This window comes from Terrapene carolina, unplaced genomic scaffold (assembly GCF_002925995.2).
Source record: "Terrapene carolina triunguis isolate 2854851 unplaced genomic scaffold, T_m_triunguis-2.0 Scaffold233, whole genome shotgun sequence".
Taxonomy (NCBI): Eukaryota; Metazoa; Chordata; order Testudines; family Emydidae; genus Terrapene; species Terrapene triunguis.
This window is the reverse complement of record NW_020664584.1, coordinates 518,160-545,947: the sequence shown is the minus strand read 5'-3', so window position 1 is coordinate 545,947 and position 27,788 is coordinate 518,160. Positions and strand designations below refer to the sequence as shown.

Genomic DNA, 27,788 nt, shown 5'->3' with positions numbered 1-27,788 from the left:
GTGGTGTGCGGCCACACTACCCCTAATTCGAATTAACAAAATCGATTTTGGTGCTACTCCGCTCGTCGGGGTGGAGTACAGAAATCGATTTTAAGTGCCCTTTAATTCGAAGTAACTGGCTCCGTTTTGTGGACGGGTTAAGGATTAATTCGGATTAACGCAGCTAAATCCGAATTAAAGTCGTAGTGTAGACCAGGCCTTAGAGGGGTGGTTTATTCACACCCCTGAGCGATATAAGATATGCCAACCTAAGCTGTAGCGTAAACAAGTGGTTCTCAAGCAGGGGTACACAGAGGTCTTCCAGGGGGTACATCAACTCATCTGGATATTTGCCTAGTTTTACCACAGGCTACATAAAAAGCACTAGCAAAGTACGTACAAACTAAAATTTCATACAATGACTTGTTTATACTGCTCTGTATACACTGTATACTGAAATGTAAATACAATATTTATATTCCAATTGATTTATTTTATAATATATGGTAAAAATGAGTCAGCAATTTTTCAGTAATAGTGTGCTGTGACACTTTTTTGTATTTTTTAGGTCTGATTTTGTAAGCAAGTAGTTTTTGAGTGAGGAGAAACTTGGGATTACGCAAGACAAATCAGACTCCTGAAAGGGGTACAGTAGTCTGGAAAGGTTGAGAACCACTGGTGTAGACATAGCCTTAGAAGTGAGAAACATAAGCGATCCCTCCCTGACTGACAAAACATTCTCACTGGATTTCAGAGACCTGTGGAAGCTACATCCAGCCTCTCCCAGCCTTGGTGTTTTGCCCAGTGACCTATGAACTCATTAGAAATCTAAAAATGTCAAGTTCTCAGTGTTATAAAAAGCACATGCCCTGGGGATGCAGTTGTGTAACGTGTGGTGAGTAAAGCTCGGCAATGTGGCTGAAGATGGAAGTTAATACGCAAGCTCTTCCCTGACAATTGCAAACTCTTTGCTCCTTCCCTGTTGAAAAATGGGCTCCACACTCAGAGGATTAATAATTAACGGATATTACTTGATCTCATTCAATCCATTTCACAGAGAGAAATCACAGGTTGGCAGCACTTACAGGAACCTCAAAGCATCAGCAGCTCCACTTTGAAGCCAGCAAGCTTTGGAATATTACATTGAGATCTTTTGAAAAGAAGTTCAGAGCAGGAAAAATATCTCATCAGCAATATCCCTCTACTATCGTCACTGTGAAGTGCTGTAAGAGAATCACTCTCTGATCAGCGTTCCAACCATTGTGCTGCACAGTAGCATTCACTATTGTCACTATTACTGCCTGGTTTTTCACAGGATATATGGCCTGTGTGTGTGGTGTGTTTTATTTTTGTGCAACTTGTGTGTTTGAGAAATTCACCATGTGACTGTGATGCAGAAGAGCAAAGGGACTTTTTTAACACCAGGCTGATCAAAACCATCAAGGGAAAACCCTGAGAAACTGTCTGTCCATGGAGAAATTTTAATCTCTGAAACTAAGCACCAGTCTAATGTCTGGCAAAGAGGCCAGCACTCCTGTCCGTCCCATTCCATCCCACCAAAGGACTACTTTGAGATAGGGTGGTGTGCATCTTGCAATGCAAACCCCTGCATGTGAGCTTGAAAGAATTCTAGTGTTAGATTTTGTGTGCAAATTCTATTCGCCCTAGCAGGCTTTATGAGTGCAGATTCTGATACCTGCAGAATCTTTTAAAGATTCCAGAGGTGTTTGTACCAACAAAAGGCAGGTGCACAGTTTTGAGTTCACAAGCTGAAGCCAGGTAGCCATCCCTCTGAAAGTGTGTCCAGATGACTTTAATATCTTCACTTTCATAATTTCTGATGTTAGTGGCAAATTTTCCACCAAAAATTTCATTGAAATAGGCACATTCCCATGAAACGTTCTGATTCTGATTTAACTTTATTTTCTGATGGACAATGACTTTTTTTTTTCCAACCAGCTCTAATAAGAAAGTAAAGAGTTCTTAAGGCTGTAAGGTTCTCTGACTGGACAATTGATGAAATGGTGATGCTACAAGAGCTGACAGTATAAACTTTAATCTCTAAAGAGGAAGAGGGTTTTTTTAGTCATACTGTTTAAAACTCTTTTCTTGGGGCGGGTGGGGGGAGGGGGGGAATAAACCATATATATCAATTGCTAATTATCACTTTGAACAGGGGAATCACCTCCATCCTTTCAGTTAAGGTGCTGGAGATCACAGTAAACTCCCTTATGTCTCAGTAGCCCTCAACAAAACTGGAGGCTCACATTTTGAAGGTAAAAAAGAAAGGGGGGGGGGGAAGGGAGGAGGAACCTCTCCAGGAAGGGGGGGGGGAATCTTTTCAGGCCTTCTGGGTAACGTCATGAAAACCCCTGCAATTTTAAGTCCTTTGCAGATCATCTTTAAAAACATGGGGAAATGAATCCATTGCCACCCAGGATGTATCTAGCCCATGACTTTTAGCTGAACTGCACTTTTTTTTTAAAGACCACTGCATAAAGAGACTGTACCTCTTTACTTCAACTGCACTGTGTATTATCTACAGGCTGAACCAGCAGCAGCTCCACTGATCATGGTCAACAAGACCATAAACTACTGGGATCCTGATTTTGAGGACGATGTCATCAACATTAACGTTGGGGGTCTGCGAAGAAGGCTCAGCTCCAGTGCTCTCTCTAAATTCCCCAACACCCGGCTGGGGCGTTTGCTGACCTGCGACTCAGAGGAGTCCATCCTGCAGCTCTGTGATGACTACGATGTGAGCGCCAGGGAGTTCTACTTTGATAGAAACCCAGGCTTCTTCCTATACGTGCTGCACTTCTACCAGACTGGGAAGCTGCATGTCATGGATGAGCTGTGCGTTTTCTCCTTCTGCCAGGAAATAGAGTACTGGGGCATCAACGAGTTCTTCCTGGACTCCTGCTGCAGCTACCGCTACCATGAGCGTAAGCTGGAGAGCCGGCACTACAACTGGGACGAGGAGAGCGAGGTCAGCAGCGTGGACACATCCCCCGACGAGATCTCTGACTTCAACCATGACCTGCTCCGCTACAGCACCCTGCGCTGCGGCAACTTGCGTAAGCGCCTCTGGCTCACCATGGAGAACCCAGGCTACTCCATCCCCAGCAAACTCTTCAGCTTTGTGTCCATCAGCGTGGTGCTCGTTTCCATAGCCACCATGTGCATCCACAGCATGCCCGAGTACCAGGTACTGGACGAGGATGACAGCGTGCTAGACGACCCTGTCCTGCACAATCTGGAGTATTTCTGTATCGCCTGGTTCACCTTTGAAGTGTCCTCCCGCCTGCTGCTTGCACCCAACCTGAAGAAGTTCTTCAAGCACCCGCTGAACCTGATTGACATTGTCTCAGTGCTGCCTTTTTACATCACCCTCTTGGTGGATGTGACTCTGGGCAGTGACTCAGAGCTGGGGAACCTGGGCAAGGTGGTGCAGGTGTTCCGGCTCATGAGGATATTCCGGGTGCTGAAGCTGGCTCGGCATTCAACTGGACTGAGGTCGCTAGGGGCCACCTTGAAGGTAAAACGCTGCTCTAGGTCCTTCTCTATCGCTGTGGTGTTTAGGTGTGAAAGATATGTTTGGTATTTCAATAAGATGTAGCTGGTAGAGGTATCTACAGTACTTCCACTGGGGTCCCAGCTCATAGAATCTGGAAGGTTCCTTAGGGTAATGTCACAAACCTTGCAGTATACTAGAAAAATCTGGCATGCTAGGCACTGTGTGCTCCCCTTAGAATGCCTGTAGCACCTTACATCCACACACACGGCTCCCAAAGGCACACAGGGATTCTCACACTTGGATTTGTAGATGTGCTTCAAGGAAAGCTAATGGCCACGTGGTACTCCACCATACAGTACCAGAGTGGTCAGAAAGCACAGGTGTAATAGAGCCAGTGGTGTGAATAGTTCCTGGGTTCATCTGGCCTGTGTGTTTTACGAGCCGCACAGGGGCCAAGCTAGCCAGAAGCCACTTAATGTTCTAATAATACGGCATGCACCATGGAGCTCAGCTGTGTGACCTACTCCCCAAACCCAGCTTCTTCAGCTTCATTCTACTTCTGTCTCCAGCATGGCTGGGGGGGGGGGGGCTTCCTAGGAGCATGCTGCCAGCTCACCTGAGGCCAACGCTCAAGCATTGGTGTCCCTCCTTCCAGGAGATGAGATCCTAGGCCAGCTCAGCTCAGTTGCTTGCAATGCTCTAGTGGTCTGAGTGACTGGCTGAGGTGGGCATTGCTTGGAGTGGCAAGCGGGTGCCAAGAGAATGCCAAGACTGAAGGTGCATCCAGTATAACAGGGCCTGGGACACAACAATAGGCCCAGATTAAGGCAGAAAATGTAGCTTTTTGACAAAGAGCAGGATTGAATTCTGGGCACTTTCCCTTCTACACAGTCTGTAGTCTCTCAGGCTGCAATTCTGAGGGCTGAGCTGGAGAACACTAGCACCCTGTCCTGAGCAGGCCAGCAGGACACAGGTCCAGACTGGGAGATGCCTGAGACACTTGATCTCTTTGAGGGGACCAGGATTCAGACACAGCAGAAGAGACAGCGGTTAAGCAAGTCTGGCAGGAAGAGGAGGAGTCTACAGACTAGGGGCCCTCTACAGCAGGTATGCAGCTCTTTACTGTCCAGTGAACTGATGGGGGCTGGGGAAGAGTTTTCGGAGGTCATTACAAACCCTGCTATTAGTGTCCGTATAAGGACCCTCATGAGGCTGAAATCTCCAACCCGAACCCAGTCTCCACTCGCCTCCTGGCCATACCAGTTTCCCCCATGCCATTTTCCATTCACCACCACATAAATAGCAGCTGCTGAGCCCCAGCCCAGTCAATTCAATCCTGCTGTAATTCCTCAAGGTCTGCTCCCCACTTGCCTGGCTCCCAAGCATTACTGCAATACAAACAATTAATCATAATAATAGCAATCATCTATAGTCTAAACAGTAGAGACTCTTACTGTAAAAAAATTCCATATTGGGCACTGTGGCCAAAACCTTTCCTTTGAATCCTGTCAGCCCACATGCCAGACAGAGGCACCTAAGTACCATGCAGCTGTTCTCTTTACCTGCAGACACACTTCATTGCCTTTCTGGTTACTGTTCAGAGAAACAGTCCTACTCCCCTTTTGCCATCTAAACTACCACATCCCAGGAGAGTTGGGGGAATAACTATACTGCCCACCCCACCTACTGCTGGACAGCAAATACATCTTTAGAAAGCTAATGGAGATACCAATTAATCTCAGCCTGTATATTTCTCCCATTCTTGGCAGCTATGTCCAAAAAAAATTCATAAAGCAAAAATTCGTAACGATTCCTTGCTATCGAAGAGTGAGGCTATGCATATTGCATATTTGCTTCCACTCCCACAGAAACACGCATCCTGCTGATCCTCCTATCTCCTCGTCCATGTGACTAGTTCACCAGTGCAAATTTATCAGACTCCCCCCCTCCTCCTTGTTTTCTCTCATTCCCTCTTGATGGGCCCCTCTGCAAAGAATTGTTTTCAAAGGCCTGGTCTCCATTGTTAGTCATACAAAATGACCATCCCATGCACCCCATATTATCTTGTCAGCATCACATACCCTTATTTTCCTAATTTAATCCTTATTTTCTATTGTATGCCCTTTATCGTCTCTAGCCAAGGAGACAGTACCTTCCAAGAAGGTATTAGAATTCAAATCTGAACTGAAATTGTCACTTGGCATGTCTGTATGGCTCCTCATACAATAGGGCCCTGGCTCATGAGTCGGACTCATAGACCCCCCCCTGCATACAAATAATAAATCCTGGAATTCCTAGGGATAGATGGGATATCACTGTGGCTTTTAATTCTTTTCATTTCTTATTTTTCAGTATTGTGGCCACTCCAGCACTGCATATGCCCCAAAACCGGCCTGGGGTCAGGAGGACTGGATTGACTGGTGGAATGGCTGCGAAAGCTGAGAAACTGGGAAGACTAATTCTTGGACATGCACAGAGACAAAAATAGTTAGTGCCAGGGTCCCAGGGACCTATATTATGATTCCCATATGTGGTTCTGCATTATATGGTTGAGAGGCCCCCTACACAGACCAGTACACTTGAAAAGTAGTGTGATTTAAAATCACAAACATGTTATAAAGGCCTGAAACACAACACATGTCTTAAGGCCCATGTTTTCAAGTGGTTTGTAAGATTTCTGTTTCTAAAGTAATAGTTGTTCTTGTTACATAAGTAGATAAAACAATTCCACTTCATTCTGAAAACCTGTCTCAAAAGTGAGCATTTAGCTGAGGAATCTGGCAAAGGATGGCTATAAACATAATGTAAAATTGTTACTTTCTTGGTTGCAGAATTCTAATAAAGCTGTACATGTGGGAAAGGCTCCCTGAACTCTTTCAGTGTTGCAGCTAAGTGTGAATGACAGCGCAACAGAGTGGGGACTGACAGGCTGATTGTATGTTATGCAGGGGTGAAGCCTAGGGAACTAGGATTTTCCTGGGCTTTGACTCAGCCTGAGCTACTGATTTGCTGAAGGATGCTGAGCAAAGTCTCTCTTGATCTACTTTAGGAGAAATTGAAATCTCACTGAAAACACCAAACCGCTGCGTCAGATTTAAGTTTCTTTTTGCTGGGCATGTAAATTACAAAGTATTGTTAACATTATCTTCCTCCCTTCTGCAAGAGCATACAGCATCAGAGGAACGAAAGCCCAGTGATATAAGAGGGAAGTAGGGAGTTGGTATCTTTGGCAAGTGGACTGATTAGCATTAGTGCCACAGAGACCTGAGCAGTGAGATTTCTGCTGTTTGTTTATTGTAAAGAAACTCTGGATGTTCATCAAATCACCCGGGGCCTGATCCAAAGACCATTAAAGTAATGAACCTTCCCATTGCCTTCTGTGGTCTTTGGATCCAGCTCTTGGTTCCGACAAAGCCTCTCCAGGGGACAAAGGCCCATGTGAAAGAGGATCTGCTGCAAGTCAGACCCCGCCACGCTTCACCCCACCTCATTGTCTGGTCCTAGCTATTGTACTCTATTCTGTCCCTCCAGCCTCTTTTATTTTTATTGACTCTTTCTGAACAATTGGCCCTGGCACTCCATGCTGCTAAGAGGCTGCCTGTGTGAAATTGACTTCCAGAAGATGCTGCCAGTGAGGCAGCAGTGGCAGCAAACATCAGAGAACCTCTCTGCTCTAATTAGTCTGTCAGGCTTGGAAGGCCAATTTGTGATATTGGATGCAGCTATCATGCTTCTCAGATACAGGTGAGGTGCCTAACTCTCATTGAAAGTCAGTGGGAGTGCCTAACTTGGGTGCTTTTGTAAATCCCAGTAGGCATCTATCTGTATCTTTAGATCCTAAATATCCTGGGCAAGTACAAAGTGTTAGGTTTACAACAGCGTCACAGGAAGCCTACGCCTAAGCCAGGAAGTGCATCCAAGTCTCCCGAGTCTCAGTCCAGTGCTCGATCCAGGAGAACATCCTTCCTCCCCTTAATTCTCACTTGTACCTGGGCAGGGACCGTGATTCCAGAGTCTTATACCACATGGGCACAACAGAATATGCCAAGGAGCGACTTCCAGTCTTCACACTGCAGTCCCTTTTTGTTTATTCATTTGTATCATCACCCTAATGTCCTAAGATGGAAGCTGATTTGATTTGACCTTGATTTGATTTTCCTTTATTGCATTTGAGAAAATATCTTGTGTGCTCCTTTGAAAAAGCCCTACCCTGACTAACGTAAAGCCCAGTTACGGGCAAACCTCTCTGGCTTTAGGGCTCCGATTTCATCAGAGCCAGTTAGCTTTAGCTCCAGTAGTTGCATTGTAGGGAGGCTTCTTAAGCAGCTGGTATTGGGGTGATTATAGTAATTTCTTCCAAACTGACAGTCTCTCCTGCAAACAGTCACTTACTAGAAGCAGCTGTGTTCTTATGGAGTTACCAATGAGCAATGCATTTTGAAAACAAATGACTGTGCACAGGCAGCAGCCGATTTCCAAACATGACAATCTCAGATTCCTCAAGCTCCCGTGCTCTAGTCCTGGCTGCGATTTGTAAAACCGAAATGTCTGAGTTACAGAATCACATGACTTCTACTTTTCTTGCCCTCCAGTAACTCCCAGTGGCTAAACAGATACGCTTTAAAAATGTATAAACAATTTTTCTCTCATTATTGCTGCCAGGCTAGGGCTGTTGGAGGTGCTGCTATGTTCCAGCCTGGAGCAAGTGTTTTATAGCCAGTTGGTAAGTCCCTGAAAATCAGGGGCTGCATTGCACACTCTGACCTAGCTTTCCCCACAGGATGTCACTTTGGCATCCACAGCTGCAGGTGATGGTAGAGGAAGATTAGATTGTTCCTCCTTGGAATTATTGGCAGGAGCTGAGCAGTTTCTGATAGCAATCTAAGCAAAGCCTTGTTTGTATCCTGCTGTGGAATCAGCCTCCTTATTCTCTTGTCTGGACCATGGAAGTTCTGGACACCTGAACATCCACATTCTGATTTCCTTCCTCCAGCGGGTGAAAAGCAAGTTGGCAGGTGCCACATCACTGCACACAAAAAAAAATCTGCTAAGTACAGTCACCAGTTACAATCAGAAAGCTACTGAACTGCACCAGGAACCCTCCCACGTGAGGCATTGGGCACTCTGACTAGCATCAGGTAAGTATACCTCTTAACTCAGCTAGTTCTTAGTCACTTAATGTTTAGTTCTACGTTGGTTGGTTTTCCTTTTTCACAGTCTGCACTGATTCATGCCTGTTTTGTCCATCTCTGTGGATATGTCTTCACTGCAGAGTTAGCTCGGGCTCTTACCCAGGTGTTGCCCATAACCATCCTCCCATCCACACACACACACACACACCTCTCACCTGAGTTTGATGGTGCTTTCAACCAAGGCAAGCTGGCCTGGCTGGGGGTTTGGGTTACAGCCCAGTTTCCACTTTCAGGCTGGTAACCTACCCACTTTGCACCAAGAACATAGACTGACTCATGTGAGTGCTGATAATCCTCCAGTGCCTACCCACACTCAGGGCCGGCTCCAGCATTTCTGCCGCCCCAAGCGCAAAAAAAAAAAGCCGCGATTGCAATTGCGACCGGCGGCGGCAATTGTGGGGGGGGGAGAAAAAAAGCCGCGATCGGTGGCGGCAGTTCGGCGGCAGGTCCTTCGCTCCTAGAGGGAGTGAGGGACCTGCCGCCCCTGAATTGCCGCATGTGCCGCCCCTCTCCCTTGGCCGCCCCAAACACCTGCTTGTTAAGCTGGTGCCTGGAGCCAGCCCTGCCCACACTTCCCCAGTGGGCCCAGAAGGTCAGACACGTTCTCCCACTATTCACTGGGAAAGGATCCAGAGCAGCTCAGCTTACTACAGCACAAAGAATCATGGGATATGTCCCCAAGTGTCCTAGCAACACACGGCGGGGGGCTGGTACAGTTACAGTGCAGACACAGTAGCTCAGGTAGGGCTTTGCAGTGTGGCTGCTCACACCAGGCTCAGGCTAACTTGGGTGCTAAGACCCAGTTGCCAATCACCTGAGTGAACTCTGCAGTGAAGACACCCTTAGTTTTAGCCTCACATTTTGAACACATGTGGTGTTATGAGCAGCACTTTCTCCATAGGCACAGTTTGACTTCTATACTGGGGGTGGGGGGCAGCTCCAGTCAGGCCAATGAGGCCACACATGAGGCAAATTCCATGCCTGCCCAAGGCTTACAGTTGGGAAGTGGGGGGGGAAATGCTCCCCCACTCCTCCAAACTATGCCCATAACCTTATCTATAAAATGAACACACACAAAAATACTGTGTGATGCAGTTAGGACTGCTGCACTCAGAACATGCCCCTGGGCTTTGTCATCTGGCTATCCACCTGCGCACCCATCCCCATACTGGCCCACATTGAAAACATGTCCCTTCTAGCAGTTGGGTGAATTTATATAAGGTAAGAAAACCAAGTGAAGTTGCTTCCTTTTTTCTGAGTTGTCCCTGCTGTACTGACTGGCTTAGCTCCTTCTCTCAGGGCTAGAAGACAGAGTGGTTGCCAGCTGCCCTGCGTGCACAACTCCCAAGGTGAAATCTTGGCCCTGCTGAAGTCTGACAAAACTCTTGTCAGCTTTAATGGGGGCAGGATTTCTTCCCTCAGTTTCATTTGGTTTTGGAGATCTTCACTTACTATCCTTTCTGCTTCCAGAATGTCTTCCCTTTCTGACCTGAGCCTTCTGAGTTGTAGTTTTTACACATTCCCAGAAGATGGACAAACCACTTCAGAAGCCATAATTGGCTCAAACCACCAAGCAAAGAAAATCCAGTCCTATGGAGTTTCAACCATCTCGGATCAATCCTCCTTCAGTTCCCCTCCTGGGCTCTTTGGCATTTCCATCCTATAGGAAATTCCAATATTTTAACATTTGTTTTTGTCCCAAATCAATCTGTTGACTTTCCAATCCTGAAATGTTTTGTGAAATGGAAAATTCTGAAAGATTCAGAAATGTCAATGTTTTGGTGTCGTCTTGATTTGACATTAATCTGTGTCCCTCTGAGCTGTCATGGTACCTCATGGGAGTTGTAGGTGGGGTAACTTGTCCCCATTGTCCTCTATAGGCCAAGCTACCTATCCGGACTACATCTCCCATGATATACTGTGGTCAGGTGTAACTCATGATGTCCTGCAGTGGTCCAACCAGGGGTGGGAGGAGATGACACTGCACCATGGGAGATGTAGTCCAACCTTGGCCCACTGAGGCGAATTGGCGGCATGAGGCACTGCAGTAGCTCAAGTACATGTAGATCAATGTGGAACTGACCAAACATTTCAGTTTGGTTTGACCAACCAAAATGTATCGATTCAGGTCAACCTGATGCACAACAAAATTCTTCATTTTGATTGTTGCAGTGGAAAGTTGAAATTTTTTGGCCAAACAGACATCCCACGGAACATTTCAGTTTTGTGGAAAAGACATCTTCTGTTTAACAAACCAAAACATTCAAAAATGTTGACAGAAATATCCTGATCAGCTCTTGCCATCACTGACCTATCCGCCCTTTTGGTCACCCTCCTGGCCTCTCCTATCACCCATCATTATGGCCCTACCAAATTCACAGTCATGAAATGCGTCACGGACCATGAAATTTGGTTCCCCTGCCTGTGAAATCTGGTCTTTTGTGTGCTTTTGCCCTATATCAGTGGTTCTCAAACTTTAGCAACCCGAGGACCCCCATTTTGATTTAAAAATTTGCCACAGACCTCCAAACTCCCTGCTTAGCCCCAGGCACTGGCCCCACTCCGCCCCTTCTCCCAAGGCCCCATCCCACCTCTTTCCACCCCTGCTCCACCCTGCCCCTCCTCTTCCCTTTCTCTTTACACCCCCTCCCCTGAGTGCACCCTGTCCCCCCTCTCCCAATCCCTCCCAGTACCTCCTGCACACCTGGGAACAGCTGTTCCGTGGTGTGCAGGAGGTACTGGGAGGGAGTGAGAGGAGTTGATCAGTGGGGCCAGTGGCCCCAGATATGATTCCGCCCGTTCTTCCCCCTCCCTCCCAGCACTTCCTGCTGCTGCCGATGGCGGCTCTATCTTCAAAGCTGGGCTCCTGGCCAGCAGCCGCCACTCTCCAGCTGCTCAGCTCTGAAGGCAGTGCCGCCGCCAGCAGCAGTGCAGCAGTAAGGGTAGCAATACCACAACCCCCCCTATAATAACCTTGCGACCCTGCCACAACTCCTTTTTGGGTCAGGACCCCTACTATTACAACACTGTGAAATTTCAAATTTAAATAGCTGAAATCATGAAATTTATGATTTTTAAAATCCTGTGACTGTGAAATTGACCAAAATGGACCATGAATTTGGTAGGGCCCTACCCATCATCATTGATCCATCCTCCTTCAATCACACTCTGGCACTCTCTTGCTAACCTAACCTAGGTGTTCAGGCAAGTGACAGCTGCTGAATGCTATCACTACAGATGGTACAGAGATTGACTTGATCAGCTACACTGGGAAGTTACTGTTGTCAGTTTTTCCCCGTCTCTAAGCTGCTGGGGCTATCCCGGTAACACACAGGAGTGGAACGGAACTGCTGGGTCATTAAGTCCAGCCCCCTGCTATCACAGGTAGTCCTGTCATATAATCATGTTCATAAATTGCTCAAGCATTAGCAGTGAGCTCTTGTCTTATGTGACCAGTGCATGTTTTCCTGGAAAAAGTTATTCTCTAGGGCCATGCACAAAGGCCTGTTAACAATAAGGCACAGCAGAGGCAGCTGTGTAATTCCCAGCACTTGATATTTAACACCAGAGTCTCCTCTTTCTTCAGCCCCCTTTCAGATGCTGGATATCGGTTCTATCATGTGTACAGCACCATAGATGAGCATGGTGGTTTCTGCTTTCTTTCCCCCATTTATACCCCTCTCAGGACTCAGTCCTGTTCGCAGGGCGTGGATGCACATCATGAGCCCCTGGTAAGATCAGCTGCTGCATGTTTGTACTGTGCAGGTCCCGGGGTGCAGTGCGGGGCACGACCTGGTTATTGAAGAGCATGATCCAGCTCTCGCTGGAGTTGGTCAGTTGTTACTGTAGAACAGGAGCATCGGTCGTTTGCTCTAATTCAGTGGGGGACAACTGCAGTTGCAAGGTGTTTCCAAAACAGCTGCACAGAGTTAGGGTGATAGCTACACTAGGGAAGTGCCTGGTGTGAGAAGCAAGTCTGGTTGTTTTGCACAGACACCTGCAATAATACACATCAGGGCCCTTTGCTTTCTGGTGTCTTGCTTCTCTGTGCTCCAGATCACAAGGAAATACATTTTAAAACTCAGTTGTTGTCATAACTATAAAGGGAAGGGTAACAGCCCTCCTGTGTACAATACTATAAAATCCCTCCTGGCCAGAGACTCCAAAATCCTTTTACCTGTAAAGGGTTAAGAAGCTCAGGTAACCTGGCTGACACCTGACCCAAAGGACCAATAAGGGGACAAGATACTTTCAAATCTTGGGAGGTGGAGAAGGCTTTTGTTTGTGTTCTTTGTTTTGGTGGTTGTTCGCTCTTGGGACTGAGAGGGACCAGACATCAATCCTTGCTCTCCACATCTTTCTGAACAAGTCTCTCATATTTCAAACTTGTAAGTAAACAGCCAGGCAAGGCGTGTTAGTTTTATCTTTGTTTTCTCAACTTGTAAATGTACCTTTTACTAGGGTGTTTACCTCTGTTTGCTGTAACTTTGAACCTAAGGCTAGAGGGGGTTCCTCTGGGCTCTTTAAGTTTGATTACCCTGTAAAGTTATTTTCCATCCTGATTTTACAGAGATGATTTTTACCTTTTTCTTTAATTAAAAGCCTTCTTTTTTAGAACCTGATTGATTTTTCCTTGTTTTTAGATCCAAGGGGGTTGGATCTTGATCCACCAGGAGTTGGTGGGAGAAAGGAGGGGGGATGGTTAATTTCTCCTTGTTTTAAGATCCAAGGGGTTTGGATCTGTATTCACCAGGGAATTGGTGAAGAGTCTCTCAAGGCTACCCAGGGAAGGGAATTAGCACATTGGGAGTGGTGGCAGCGGACCAGATCTAAGTTGGTAGTTAAGCTTAGAAGTTTTCATGCAGGCCCCCACATCTGTACTCTAAAGTTCAGAGTGGGGAAGGAGCCTTGACAGTTGTGTAAAAGCCATTTCCTCCTGCGCTTACCCTCTGAGGACCTAGGTTAGGGTCCTGGGATTCTGCAGCAGCAGATGATACCTGCCTACGATGCTGTACTTTAGGTACAAGTGAGAGACATAACACGCTGTGGGCCTGAACACTGGTCTTAACAGATCAAAAGCCTTCCTCAGCATGAAACGACACTTCCTCAAACTTCCACAGTCCCCAGCTGCTGTTTCTGTACTGTTGCCTTATCATTGATTTTCTGATTTAAAAAGTCAGAGCATAAAAGGATCCGTTTGAATGAGCAGTTCTGTTGTGCACACGTGATACTGACACACACATGAGCGATGCCATCACCTCCAAGGATCTGGAGTGGTGAAATGGCATGGATTCCTCAGCACTGCATGGAAACCCATGCAGAAGTCACGCTTCTTTTCCTGTGCCAGAGGCAGAAATGTGGGAGAGTGGCTGTTGTCTCACTGGCGGCGGTTCATCCAGTCCTTTCCAGTTCTGCCTTAGTTCGGAATTCGATGCACTCTCTTCTCAGTGACAACAGTAAGAGCTGGCATCGCCTCTTCTTTGGTTTGGAGACCTGAGCAAGGCAGAGACAGTGTCTCTCTTCTCCATCTTCTTTGAATACGGGGCTAGTGTGGGGCAAAGGCCTTAAAACACCTCCCCAGTGCTCGACTCAGGATGATGAGTGGGAAGGGAGGGGAATTTCTTCTGTTTTAGCGACTATCTAGTGCTTTACTGGGGGGGGGGGGGGTAAACTTCACAGGACAAGGAGCGTCCTGTGAGAATCTCACATTAGGAGTGATTCTGTTCTTGTGCTTAAGGCATCAAAGACAGAGTCAAGCAGGGGTGCTGGAACAATTTGTATCGTGGGGGTGCTGAGAGCCATTGAACCAAACTGTAAACCCTGCATATAATGGAAACCACTTCAAGTCAACCCTAGTTCCAGCACCTGTGAAGTCAAGTGGCCGTTTAGCTTACTTCTAGGGACATCTGGACAGACTAAGATTCTCTGTCTTGTTTCTGGCTGGTTTCAGGCCCCGGAACAGCTTGGAGATGACGTTGGTCCGTGTGATGGATGGTCTCATTTGAGTGATGGATGGGAGACAGTTTTCCATACTGATAATGCCAGGTCTTTTGAGACCATTGATCGCTAGCCGACGTTGAGCTGTCTGTGTGGAGTCTGAGTAGCTGGGGGTGGATGCTGCTGCGCTGTGGCTGTGCGTGCTGCTCTATGGATAAACCAACTCCGGGGCTGTCAGGTCAGCACCTTTCACTGACACAAAATCAACATAGGAAAGAACAGTACTGAATAAGACTGAGGGGGAGTGACTCCCCAGCCTGCGAGGTGCTTGGAGAGTTGGAGACTGTTTGCATTGGGGGAGCAGGTGTGATTCAGGGAGAGCAGGAAGAGAAGAAAAGCAAATGGAGATTAATCTCATTTTGTTTAATATCGTTCTGCTGAAAGGTGTTAATACAGAGGTGGGCAAACTCCCACGGGACTGTTCTGCCAGGCCCCTGAGCTCCTGGCCCGGGAAGCTAGCCCCCGGCCCCTCCCCTGCTTGTTCCCCCTCCCGCGCAGCCTCAGCTCACTGCGCCGCCGGCGCAACACTCTGGGCAGCGGGGCTGCAAGCTCCTGGGGTAGCGCAGCTGCAGAGCCGCAGCCTGACCCGGTGCTCTGTGCTGCGCAGTGCATGGCTGGCTCCTGTCCTGGTGCAGCCGTGCCGCCAGCCACTGGTGCTCCAGGCAGCGTGGTAAGGGGACAGGGAACAGTGGAGGGGGGTTGGATAGAGGGTAGAGGAGTTCAAGGGGTGGTCAAGGGCCGGGGGTATGGATGGGGTAGGGGTGGTCAGAGGGTGGGGAACAGGGGGTTGAATGGAGGCAGGGATTCTGGGGGCGGTCAGGGAGAAGGGGTGGTTGGATAGGGCAGGGGTTGGGGGGGGGCAGTCAGGAAGGAGGGGGGGGTTGGATGGGGCAGCGGGGGGTAGTTTAGGGTAGGGGGGGTGGATGGGGTAGCGGTCCCGGGTGGGACCGTCAGGGGGCTAGAAGCAGGGTGGGTCAGATGGGAGCAGAGGCTGGGCCACGCCTGGCTGTTTGGGGAGGCACCTTCATACAATTTCTGAAGCCCGATGCGGCCCTCAGGCCAAAACATTTGCCTGCCCCTGTGTTAATAGATGCCATTTAGCAGGTCTCTGATCTATAAACTGTTACAGACCTGGTTAAAGCCTAAAGCACCCTTCATTCAGGCAACATGGAAGAAGCAATTAAATACTTCTTTATGTTGTGATAACAAACAATAGGAGGCAGCTGTCCAAAGCATTGGGACATGTTGCAAACAGTGTTTTCCCCAGGAATTGAAATTAGAGGTGTGTGTTCAAATTTACAGGGAGGGGTCAGGGCCGATGAGGGGTGAGACCATGAGGGTGAAGGTGGGCTTTCTGGCACCACAGTAAAAACTGAAAACTGTTTCATGACCATTTTAGTAGGTTTAATGCCTGTTTTGAAATGATCACACAAATTAAAGTTGGCTACTCAAGCATTCTATGAAGCACAACGCCTGCATCCTTCTTGGTTTCTTGTTATAATTTTGCACAACTCTGTTAATGAACTTCCTGAATGCAATGCGTTCATCTTTGGTGGCTTCTCGTGTGTCCAGTACTTCCATTCCTTCAATTGATATGCTCATTAGTTCATTCACATGATCAGGCAGAAGGCGACTTCTTTCAGAACACAAAATTCTATTCAATGATGAAAAAGAACACTCAACTGTAGCTGTTGTGACTGGGAGTAGCAAGAGATGAATTCCTACTTCTTTCATCCCAGGAAACCTAGCATAAAGATCGGGTCGAGCCACTAGTGATGATAACAAAGAAGTTGAAGTCAAATCTTCATTCAGTCATCGTATGATATTCCACTCTTTGTTCAAATGTTCTATTCTGTCCTGAGCACATGGCAGCCCCATTGCTGGTAGTGCTTCACTTCACTCAACTGTCAGTGTTTTATAGGACAGGGATCTGTAAAAGCTACGTAAAGGTTGAGTAGAATCTAGAATAAAGTCTGTGTACTTTTTCAGTTGTCTTAAACACTTCTTGTCCTCTTCACTTAAGGATTCAATATAAATGCCTTCATTAGTCAACTTCTGAACTAAAGTCTTTGCTTCTTCCAGTACTTTTTCAATGGATAGCTCTCTGATTGAGCCAAATGTAGACAAAGATCTACTACTGTTGTAGCAGATGCCTGGATGGCATTGTTTAATGACCCAAGTGGTTTCAACAGACTTACAAGAGAGAGAATGGCAATAGTCTTCTCTGAACGTAGTAGCAAAAGTAATCCACCAGCCTCACTGCTTAGATCCATCCCATCTTGGTAGATACTTTCCAAAGTCAGTAATAATGGCTGGAGTAATTTTAAGACAACAGCCAAGGATCGCTCATGAGAAAGCCAGAGGGTTTTCCCAGGTTGGACTAATTTGAACTTCAGTCCCAGTGTATCTTCTATATTTTCCAAGATATTCAGTCTTTTTGTCTTCATACACACTTGACTTCTGTAGAGACTACTAACAAAAGGTGCTAACTGATTTCTGTAGAAAATGTCCAATAGAAACTGAAAAAAAAATAATGAAGACATTAAATGTATAGCTTTTTAAATGTCTTTTGAAGAGTCTGCAGCTTGTACTAGAACTAGTTGGAGTAGATGGCCTCTGCAGTGTGTATAGGAGAGATTAGGGTTACACTTTTCTCTGAGCAAAGCTTGTACTCCACCACGTCTTCCAGAGAAGTTTGCAGCTCCATCAAATGCAAAAGCAGCCATCTGTTTGGGGTCCAATTGACAAGCATTTAACTCTTCTAAGATGTGGGTTGTCACAGATGCAGCCGATATGTCTTCTATAACTTGAACATCTAGAAATGCATCTACTGGCCTACCTCTGACATCAAGATAACATACACAATGACTTAATACTTGCCCATTCACATCGGTGCATTCATCAGCCACGTATGCAATTTTTTTGAATGTGGTGAGAGAGGTCTTCACTTTTTCAACTGTTGAGTCTTTCACTGTTGCACCATATGCTTCTAGCCAGTCAGTTGAGTTTCTTGCAGAAAGACAGTGAGCATTTGCTGGTCTTGTTCGGAACCAGTGTTCAACTTCAGGATGAACAAGTGACAATGCACTTAACATTGGCCTCCAGTTTGTAGTGTGTGGTATCTCTTGCTTAAATAAAAAGTATGATGCCAAACCCATGTTTGTTCGCATATCTCTTGAGGTTCCACCCAGCTCACAGTGATTTCAGCTGAGCTCTCAGTGGGGGAACCTTGCTGCTAATGCAGTGGTTCCCAAACTTTAACAACCCATGAACCCCTTTCACTAAAATGTCAAGTCTCACAAACCCCCTCCTAAAAATGAATATGTCCAGGGATTGTCTCCTTTACCTGAGTATAAATCAGAAGAGCAGTGATCTTGGAAATATAAAATTGGTTTTTAGGACATGCTGATTACACACTATGTATTATTAATTATTATTTATCATGACAGTATTTTTATTACATTATGAAAACGGCAACACTCTTCCAAGATCTCACTTTTATCACTTTGAATAAGCCTGTTATAATAAAAGGCTCGTAGGTTTCATCAAGGAGTATCAGACGTGAAACAGCATGAAAGGATTTAAGAAGCCAACTCAGAGTTCCTCCTACACAAGCATTCAGGTCCTGAACAGTCCAGGCAAACAACGCACATTACAACAAAGCTTAAACTTGTTCTTCATAATAATTTTAAGAAAACACTAGCTGCCTATTTAATTTTAAAAACAGCAAAAAATATCCACCTCCCTTTGCATTTCTTATAAGGAGTCTTGAAGTTTAAATCTCAGTGTGATCGATATGCTTGCTTTGATCTGCTTAGCTCTTGGAAGTCCAGGGGCTCTGGGCTGCTGGCCCCAGTGTCCCTAGGCACAGCTCTGTCCGCCATTGGGGAATTTTTTTCTGAGAACACCCTGTAACATTTTGCGAACCCCAGTTTGGGAACCACTGTGCTAGTGTAGACTGGGCCCTCTCTTCCACTTAGACCTGATTATCGGTGATTTCAGCTGTAGTGGTCACTTAACAAAACAAAGACTATCTATAGAGCCTAATCAGCTCTGTCTTTAAACAATGGAGAGGGGCAGGTCAAATAGTACTTGTGACTCAGGTAGACCATCAAGCAAAACACCTGTCCCCACCCTCTCTCTTGATGTCCTCAATCAGCACAGGCTAAGTACAGTTCTACTGCCCTTTACTCATACAATAAGAACAACAACATTTCATCCCGCCTCCCTCCCCTGCAGTCAAGTGATTTGTAACCCAACCCCAGCCAAAATCTATCACTTGGGCAACACAGCTCTGTTTGCTGGATACCTAGGTAGATTGTATTTACAGTCACACCTAATCTGGTCCTGAAGCTTCCCCCCCCCCCCAGCTCATCACTAGCTGTTAGGGAGAGCTCATTTAGACTTTGCTTACAAATCGTAATTTGGCCAGCATCACCTAAATGAATGCACTGACATCATCATAAAAACAAAAGCTGTATAAGGAAGCTAGTCTATGTTCATACTTTTCAAATCTATTATACTTTTTCAGATACACATTTTATCATACACTTTATATGCTTTTAAAGTATGTATTAATGTTTCAATTTCAATTCAAATTTCCAATCTCTAAATTGGCAACACTGCATGTAACTAATTCACAAAACTGGAGGGGGTGTTGGGGAAATTCGGGGGGGTGTAGGGAAATCCCTGGTTGCAAAGCTTGAATAGGGCTAAGGCCAGGGCTGACTCTAGGATTTTTGCCGCCCAAAGCAAAAACAATTTTGCCCCCCCCCGTTTTTTAATTACCCCACCCCCGGCCCCGCCTCAACTCCGCCCCTTCCCCAAATCCCCAGCCCTGCCTCCTCCCCCCAGGCTCTCAAGCCTAGGAGGGAGGGAGGGAGGGGGAGAAGCGGCGCTCGCGCCGCGGCCACTCGGAGTCTCCCCCTCCCTCCCAGGCTCTCAAGCTCTCAAGCCTGGGAGGGAGGGGGAGCAGCGGCGCGCGAATCAGCAGCAGCAGCGGAGGTGAGCTAGGGCAGCCGGGGCACATTTTTTGGGGCGGCATTCTGGCGCCGGCCGTGCCGCCCCTAAAAATGTGCCGCCCCAAGCACCAGCTTGTTTTGCTGGTGCCTAGAGCCGGCCCTGGCTAAGGCCATGCCTACATTACAGGTGCTGCAGCAGCACATGTACGGCACTGTAGCACCATAGTGTAGACACTTCCTGAAGCGACAAAGGGGTTTTCTGTAGGTAATCCACCTCTGCAAGCAGCAGTAGCTAGTAGCTAGAATTCTTCCATCGACCTAGCTATGTCTATATGGGGGGGTTAGATCACCATAGCAACAACTCTGGTGTGAATTTTTCACACCCCTGAGCATCGTAGCTATGTCAAGCTAACTTTTAACTGTAGACCAAGCATAGGCCATGTGGTCTGAGGGATTGCCCTAGGACTGGCTGCACATGCAGGGGCTCAGGGATTGATAGGCGAGCCGTGTGTGTGTGTGTGAGAGAGAGCCAGCAAAGAAAGCAATGTTTCCAGTGTTTAATTACCCTCATTGTTAATAATTTGCACCTTATTTCCAAGCTGAGTTTGCCTATCTTCAACTTCCAGCCGTTGGATCATGTTATACCTTTGCTAGACTGAAGAGCCCATTATCAAATATTTGTTCCCGTGTGGGTACTTATAGATTGTAATCAAGTCACCCCTTGACCTCTTTGTTAAGCTAAATAGATTGAGCTCCTTGAGTTTATCACTATAAGGCAGATTTTCTAATCCTTTAATCATTCTCGTGGCTCTTCTCTGAACCCTCTCCAATTTTTCAACTTCCTGTTTGAATTGTGGACATCAGAACTGGACACAATCTTCACAGAGCCAAATACAGAGGCAAAATTACCCAGGTTATCCTATTTACCTTTTTAAAATCTTGGCACACCATTAGCTTTCTTCCAGATTTCTGGAACTTCCCCAGTATTCCAAGGTTTACTGAAAATCAACATTAATGGTCCAGTGAACTCCTCAGCCATCTTATTTAAAACTGTGGGATGTAAGTTATCTGGGTCTGTTGATTTACAAAGGGTTAACTTTAGGAGGATGTTAAACAGAAGCTACTGAGTGGAATGGAAGGAGTTATCATAAGATATGACTACATCATTTGCCCCCCCACCCCCCATACAGAAATATTTAGTGAACACTTCTGCCTTTTCTGCATTAGTAGTGATAATTCCATCATTTCCATCTAGTAATGGATCAATACCAGTGTTAGGATTCTTTTTGTTCCTAATATACTTGGGGAAAAAATCATTGTCCTTAACTCTGCTGGCCATAGAGCTCTCCTGGCTAGGAAAGTGCTTTATTTCTGTTCAGTGAAACCTGTTTCCAATCGACTTAAGCTAAACCACTCTTACACTGAAACGAGTGCCCACATGACCTTTGGGACAGGTTTAACTATCAGTTTCAATTCACACCTTAAGTGATACCAGCCTGACTTCCTTGTGTAAACAAGCCGTGTAGAAAACATCCCATCTCTAAAGATTTCCATCTTTTTCCTGTCCTGCCTTGATCTACCATGACTCAGGAAAGGACTCCAGATCAGTGCAAGATAACTATCCCTGGGGGCCGGTAAGTGACAACAGATGACATGCTTCTGTCAAAAGCAGCCTGCCCATGTTTAAGGAAGGAGGTTGTTAAAGGGAAGAAGCTGTCACTCTGCCTATCACCTCCCCTTGGGATCATACAGCAAACATTGCCATGGGAATAGAAATAAATCTCCACCAAAAGCATGAGCTTATTCGAAAGGTTTGAAGACGTTACCAGCCTCAGTGGGTTCATCAGTTCAGTCAGTACAGCTCTCATTAGCCATTTCTCCAACACCCGGTAGGATGGGGTGTTTCTAAAGCAAACAGCCCTTCCCTTGCTAGGGGCAGTCCCCCTCACTCCTATTCCTGCCCAAGAACACAAGGCTTCCTCTCCTGCCAACGCCACAAGAAAATTATTTCAGTGGGGGAGAAACTTCCCATTAGAAGATAGCCAGAGTCCTGCCAAGATAAAAGGAGAATGTGTCCAAGTGTAATCAGAGGACACCATATTAGTGGGGGTGGGGGTGGGGGAAGGGGTGAGAAGCCCCTCTATTCAGAAGCTTTGCTGGGAAGAATATTTTTCCCCTCCTCCCCACACTGTAAATTGTTTTTTGTTTGCTCCCCAAAGGCTGAGGAGTAGAAGCTGAAAGTAAAGTAATGATTGCTATAAAATGGTTAGAGCAGAGTATTGATTCAGGAGGCTGCGTCCCATTAGCTCCAGCAGGTGTAAATTACATACACATCCAGAGATTTTATTTCCTGTAACCCTTTCTCTGCTGCATTGACCTCTGGATTCTTGTGCCTTGATTAGTTCCTCCTGTAGCAGCCTCCCCTCACTACCCTCTAGCTCCATGTTGTGTAGGAGGAGATCTGTATCTCTGAGCTGTCTGCACTGCTCTGTGTTTTGCCTTCCATATGCTGTCACTATGCCACTGTCCCTCCCGATTTGTCACTGAGTCCCTGCCTATAAATAGCAGGCTGCCCGATTGCTCTCGTTCAGCCCACGTGACTGTGCATTCCTCCCCTCTGATGAATCGCACCTGCTCTTCCCCACCTGACATGTGACAGCACGACATGCAGCGGTGACATTGACGGATTGACACACGACAGACCTGTTGGCATGACAGCAGCTCAGAGTGGTTGGTGCATGTGCAAGGCTCCCTGCCCACAGCAGCCTGTCTTGAGACTTGCACACAGCAGTTGCTGAGCAGAAGAGTCCTTGTCCTCGGCTCCTCTGTGCCCGAATGTGGCAGCAGTGCCAGGAGCACTGCCAAACCGTGCTGATGAAACCAAACCCTCAGCCTGGGGAATTAACAGGGCTCCAGCCTTGAACCTTGACCACCCCTTGTGCTTCCCACAGCAGAGGCAGCGACCCCAGGCCACAGTGGACCTGGGTCTGACTGGAAGTTGTCAGCTTCCAGCCATCCCTCACTTAAAACTCCAGTGGAGCGGTGGATCCTCATCACCTCTAAAAATCCAGCCACGTACATTGAAGTGCCTGCAGCTGCATGTGGGAGCATAAGTTTAGACCCCCGGGTTTGAAAATGCTGGTCAGTGTTATCTGTGCTAAAGAAGTGAAGCCTACAGCATTTAAACCTCCTGTGGCCTTCATTCGCAGCCTACGTCCTACCTCTAAGCCTCAGGGGGCAGGAGAGTCTGGAAGCACTGATAGTCTTGGCAGTGGTATGGGGTGCACTGTAGGGCTGGACTGAGCGGGTCAGGGGGCAGAACTGAGCTGCTGGTCATGGAAAAGAGTCTCGGGGGCTATTCTGATCTCTGCCTGTGCCCTGCCTGCCTTCACCCCCACAGTTGCACCTGCGCCTCTTTCACCCTCCATCCTCTTTCCAAGCCCATCACAGCTGCCCCGTCCGTCTGCAGTTCCTGCTTACACTGCGAGTTGCAGTGTTGGACCTTTGGAACAGCAGCATTGAGCAGATGTTTGTGGGGCTCTAGAGAGCACAAAGTCACAGAGTCTCCAGCACCGCCCAGTAATCTAGTGCAATGCAGGGGGCTGGCATCAGTTCTAAACTCAGACACAACTCCCCTTCCCCTGGCCCTCCTGGCTTGGGAGTTCTGTGAAGGCACAATGCTCTGCTCCCGAGGCCGGAGAGCGCCTTGCATTGCTCCCCAGGAAACTAACTGTCTCTAATTTTCTTCTGCCAGAAGGATGGAGCCATCCCTCATGGGGCCTGGTGGTATGGAGGGGGTACAAAGAATAGTCAGCGGGCTCCCAGACAAGCGTCCCACAAAATGGCTGTGACAAATGATGAGAGAAAACCACACTAGCCTTGCCTGGCTCATGCCCTTCCCTTGAGCTGTATGGCTGCCGGCAGGGCCTTGCTCATTGCCTGGCATCTGGCTCCATGGAGGTGCTTCCTTCCTATTAGGAATGCAGGCTTACAAGTGGTGAAAGGGAAGAGAATGACAGATATTGATTTGCTACTGGGAAATCAATTGTGTCCCTGACTTATGCTACAGACCCCAGACAGGTTCGCATCTCAGCTGCATACAAACCAGAGTCTAGTCTAAAGCATCAGTGGACACTCGGGCCATTTGGACTCCAGTAGCTCCGTGCAGAAATTCCATGAGCACTAGGCAGGGGAGTCACTGGTCCCTCCCTGGTTCATTCCTCCTTCACAGTAACCCCACTGGAAATGGCCTGGGCATTGCTGGTTGATCCTGCAATAGGCAGGAATGGGAATCAGCAGCGCAGCTTGAGTCAGACCCAGAGAGGTGCCCCAGCGAGGCATGGATTTCAGGGAGCCTCATTTGCCCATATATGTAGATCAAACTGGTGCCAGTTCTTGGACAGATGGCAAGTGAACACTACTCAGCAGCTGGCTCAAGACTGCCAATTGCAAACAATTAGAATAGCAACGAAGCTCCCCCACCCAACAAGTGCAGAATTCTGTCTCCAGCTTGGCTTCCCACATTCCCAAAGAAATGCCTTTTCCCCATATGGTGGGAACCTGAAATCCTCTACTGGAACATTTAAGGTGCCCACACACCAGGGTGAAGGGAGAGAGACTGCTAGTTCTAATTCAGTGGAATAGATTCCTGCCTTCCCGTGTGACACCAAGGCAAAGAGCAAAGTTCCAGGGAATGAACATGAGACAGGAGAGCCAGTCGGAATATTAGGGAGCGAGAGGGAGGGATGTCAGCAGCAAGCCTGGTTTGTATTCATGCTCATTAGGTCTTGTTTTCTGGCCCCGTAGACAGTGTCAGGGCCTCTGCTGACTCTCCCTTTGCTTTGCCTTTCAGCACAGCTACAGAGAGGTGGGCATCCTGCTGCTCTACCTGGCGGTGGGAGTCTCCGTGTTCTCTGGAGTGGCCTACACAGCGGAAAAGGAAGAGGATGTTGGTTTTGACACGATCCCTGCCTGCTGGTGGTGGGGGACAGTCAGCATGACGACTGTGGGCTACGGCGACGTGGTGCCGGTGACCGTGGCCGGCAAGCTGGCAGCTTCGGGGTGCATTCTGGGCGGGATCCTGGTGGTGGCTTTGCCCATCACCATCATCTTCAACAAGTTCTCCCACTTCTACCGCAGGCAGAAGGCCCTCGAGGCTGCCGTGCGGAACAGCGACAAGGAGGAGCCCAAGGACTCTGAGAATTATCCCAGCCAGAGCCGTGACTCAGAGGCTCTGGGTGAAGCCTTCCAGGAGGGAGGCAGAGAGGATTTCCATGACCAGACCAGAGACACCCTTCCTGCTCACTGACCTTACTGAGGCTAGAGAGTACGGCTCCTCTCTGGCACCTTCTGTCCTGGAGACGCGTGGCAGCGAGGATCTGGTTTGTATGGAACTGTCCCTTCTCCCCTCTCGCTGGAAGTGAACAGGAGCGGAGACTGCAGATGCTGCTCATGCGGTGAATTGTCCTTCTGCCAGGATGATGAAGCTACCAGAACAAGAGTGACTCTGTGGTGCCCAAACTCTCCTAACGTCCATCTGGCCTCCTTTAGCACTCCGCACAATGTTGGACTTCATCCTCTGCTGAGCCAGGGCCATTCAGAGCCAAGGGCTCAAAGCAGTATGCCCATCAGGTGCCAGCTGTTTGTCATCTTGAGTGGGGCAGCACACAGCAGCTGTATCCATTTGAGCACTTCTTGAATTACCGTATTTACTGTATTAATGGCAATGCTGTCAGTGCCCCCCAAATGACCTATAAGCGGGTGCTGGGAAATTTGGAATTAAACAGAATGGACTTAGAAAAGGAAACCAATGGAAGAAACAGGGAGACCTCAATGTATCCAACTAGCCTCCAGGAACGGCTCCCAAAGTCCTTGGTTAGCTAAGGGCAATCATCCTGCAGCCTAACGTTCTGTCGCTGTCCATCATAATGTTAATGCCCAGCCCCTAGTCCCCTTCCCCGCCCTCCCCTAGAGAAGAAGTGAAATCCAAATTGCAATAGTGTTCACAACAGAGAAAGTTGCCGGGGTGGGGGGGGGGGGTTGGAATTCAAGGCCTCACAATGTCTTCTCTGCAGCAGTGGAGTGTGATGCGTAAGCCCACCTCAGACCTGGCTGGTTGCCTTGTGGGTATGCAGCCAGGGCTGATATAAACGCTGGGTCCCATCCTCCTTACAGCTTCAGTCCTGGGAAGAGCCTAAGCTGGTCATATTCTTTCAGTGAATAAAGCGGAAAAATAAGGGCGATAAAGTTAATGGGGCCTAGATACCATGGTGAGGGGCGTACCAGGAAGAGAGTTACATAGGATGTCTTGTTTTACTCCTAGTGCATAGCTAAATCTGGAATCATCCTCAGGTGCCTTTGGAAGGACCCTCATCTCAGTGCATGCGTTTGCCTTCATTAGTGACATGCAGTCACAACACTTGCTGTGTTCAGAGTGTCATCCCCCAACGTGCAATGTTCTGGGGAGAGGCAGAAGGCTGGGTTTGCCCTGGGCTCTCTGACACCACGTGGGAAGTCCTAGGAGAGATCTCAGTAAGTCTGTGAGACGACTCCATGTTTGCCAGCATTCCCCACATGTTCCCCGGCCTGGCACTGAGCCACATAGCATATCCTGTGTGAAACAGACATGGTGTGCATTGGCCAAACAGCCAGCAAACCCACTGCTCACACCAAATCTGCCCCGAGAGATGTGTAGAGAGTGTGTTTGTTGGCAGAGATTGCCAGTGCTCTGATAGGAAAGCCCAGGAGAGAGCAGCTTTGCAAGAGATTTGACAGACGTAGCAAGAAGAGACAATGTCCTTGCTGTACGCGTGATGCCCTAAAGCAGAGTGATAAACCATAGCCTGTACCTAGACACATGCTCCATGATCCCTATAGGGGTTTTTGCCTTCGTTCTCACAGCCTCCTACCTCTGGCGAAATTGCCGAGTGCTGGCCATTCCGCTGTGTGCAGTGACTGCTGCAGGCTAGTTACATAGTGAAACAAAACTCCAATGCTCTGATCTGCTGGACAGGGTATTCCGCTGTGTCTGGGCAGGGCTTGTGAAATCTCCACACTTAGGTTTGGTTCCAAATTCAGCCATCTTTTGCTGACCCTCCCTCCTGCTCTCCCCTGCCCTCCTTTGCCTCCTTGGATGTGCACCAGTCCTTTCTAATTCTGTTACCCTCCAAGGCTTTACAAACACCTTCTTGGCCCCTCCAGAACCCACCCCCCTGAAATTCCTCAGTCGCATGGTCTTGCTCTGCTCCCCGCCCCACACCTGCATACAGAGAGTGGCTAACGTCCATCCCCAGATCTCTGCCAGGATGCATCTTTGGTTCCAGAGTCACGTTTTTAGACGCAGCCAAGGCCTTGTTTTGCCCCTTTCTATCCCTAACTTTTAGAATCTAAGCTGCCCAGCACGTTCTTGCACCATCACTGTCCCCCTCCTAACCCCTGCTCACAAGCACAGGTGCTCGTCCCTTAATGCTCCTGCACTCCCCCCCCCCCCCCATTCCTTATAGCAGAGTTTCTCATTTAGCAGAGCTGAGCTGGGCGCTAGCTAGCTCCAGAACAGTGTGCACATCCGGTGGGTGATCTGACTGACCCCAGATTGAAACAAGAAACCATTGACTGCCGTGTGTGGCCTCCGATTTACCAGCTCACTAATGGATAGGAAATCGGGGGGGGGGGGAGGGCAGAGATTGCTGGCAGTTCCAGCCCTCAGTGAGGCTAAGCCCTGAATGTGGATGGGGAGAGTATACCATCCCAGAGGCAGTTCCCGTGGGTTAAGGAAGGTTGAGACACGTTGGGAGAAGGAAGAGAGCACTTGATGGGGATGGGGGAAGTTCAGACCCTGGTTGTCTGTGCGTTTAGCAGAATTTCAGACTCTGCCAGGCTGCACCTTTCACCAGCACGTTACTTGAGAAAATGCTAACTTGATTGTGCTATTCCAGCCCTGGACTCCCTGCCCCCAGCTCTGCTGATGCCCCTCACTTCTGACCTGTACCCCACTGCTATTCCATTCCTGGGTTCCAGCATGCAGCGCAGCCCATCCTCTGCAATCCGGACCTGAACACACCCACCCCATTGCAGTTCTGCAGTGTCCCTTTCCCAGTTGCCTCCACTTCTCAGGGCTGGGATGTGGTGTCAGGGCAACAAAGA

At 47.9% G+C, this 27,788-nt stretch overlaps 1 protein-coding gene across 1 annotated transcript in view; it reads left to right on the top strand.

Moving 5' to 3' along the window:
• The window catches only part of KCNS1 (potassium voltage-gated channel modifier subfamily S member 1), a 27,657-nt gene extending 2,165 nt beyond the window's left edge, over nt 1–25,492 (top strand). The window contains exons 2-3 of the mRNA XM_024205437.2: nt 2,525–3,517; nt 24,499–25,492. Coding sequence (XP_024061205.2) covers nt 2,552–3,517; nt 24,499–24,954 — 1,422 coding nt within the window. The 5' untranslated portion in view covers nt 2,525–2,551 and the 3' untranslated portion in view covers nt 24,955–25,492. The remainder of the gene's footprint in view (nt 1–2,524; nt 3,518–24,498) is intronic.
• Nucleotides 25,493–27,788: the final 2,296 nt, after the last annotated feature.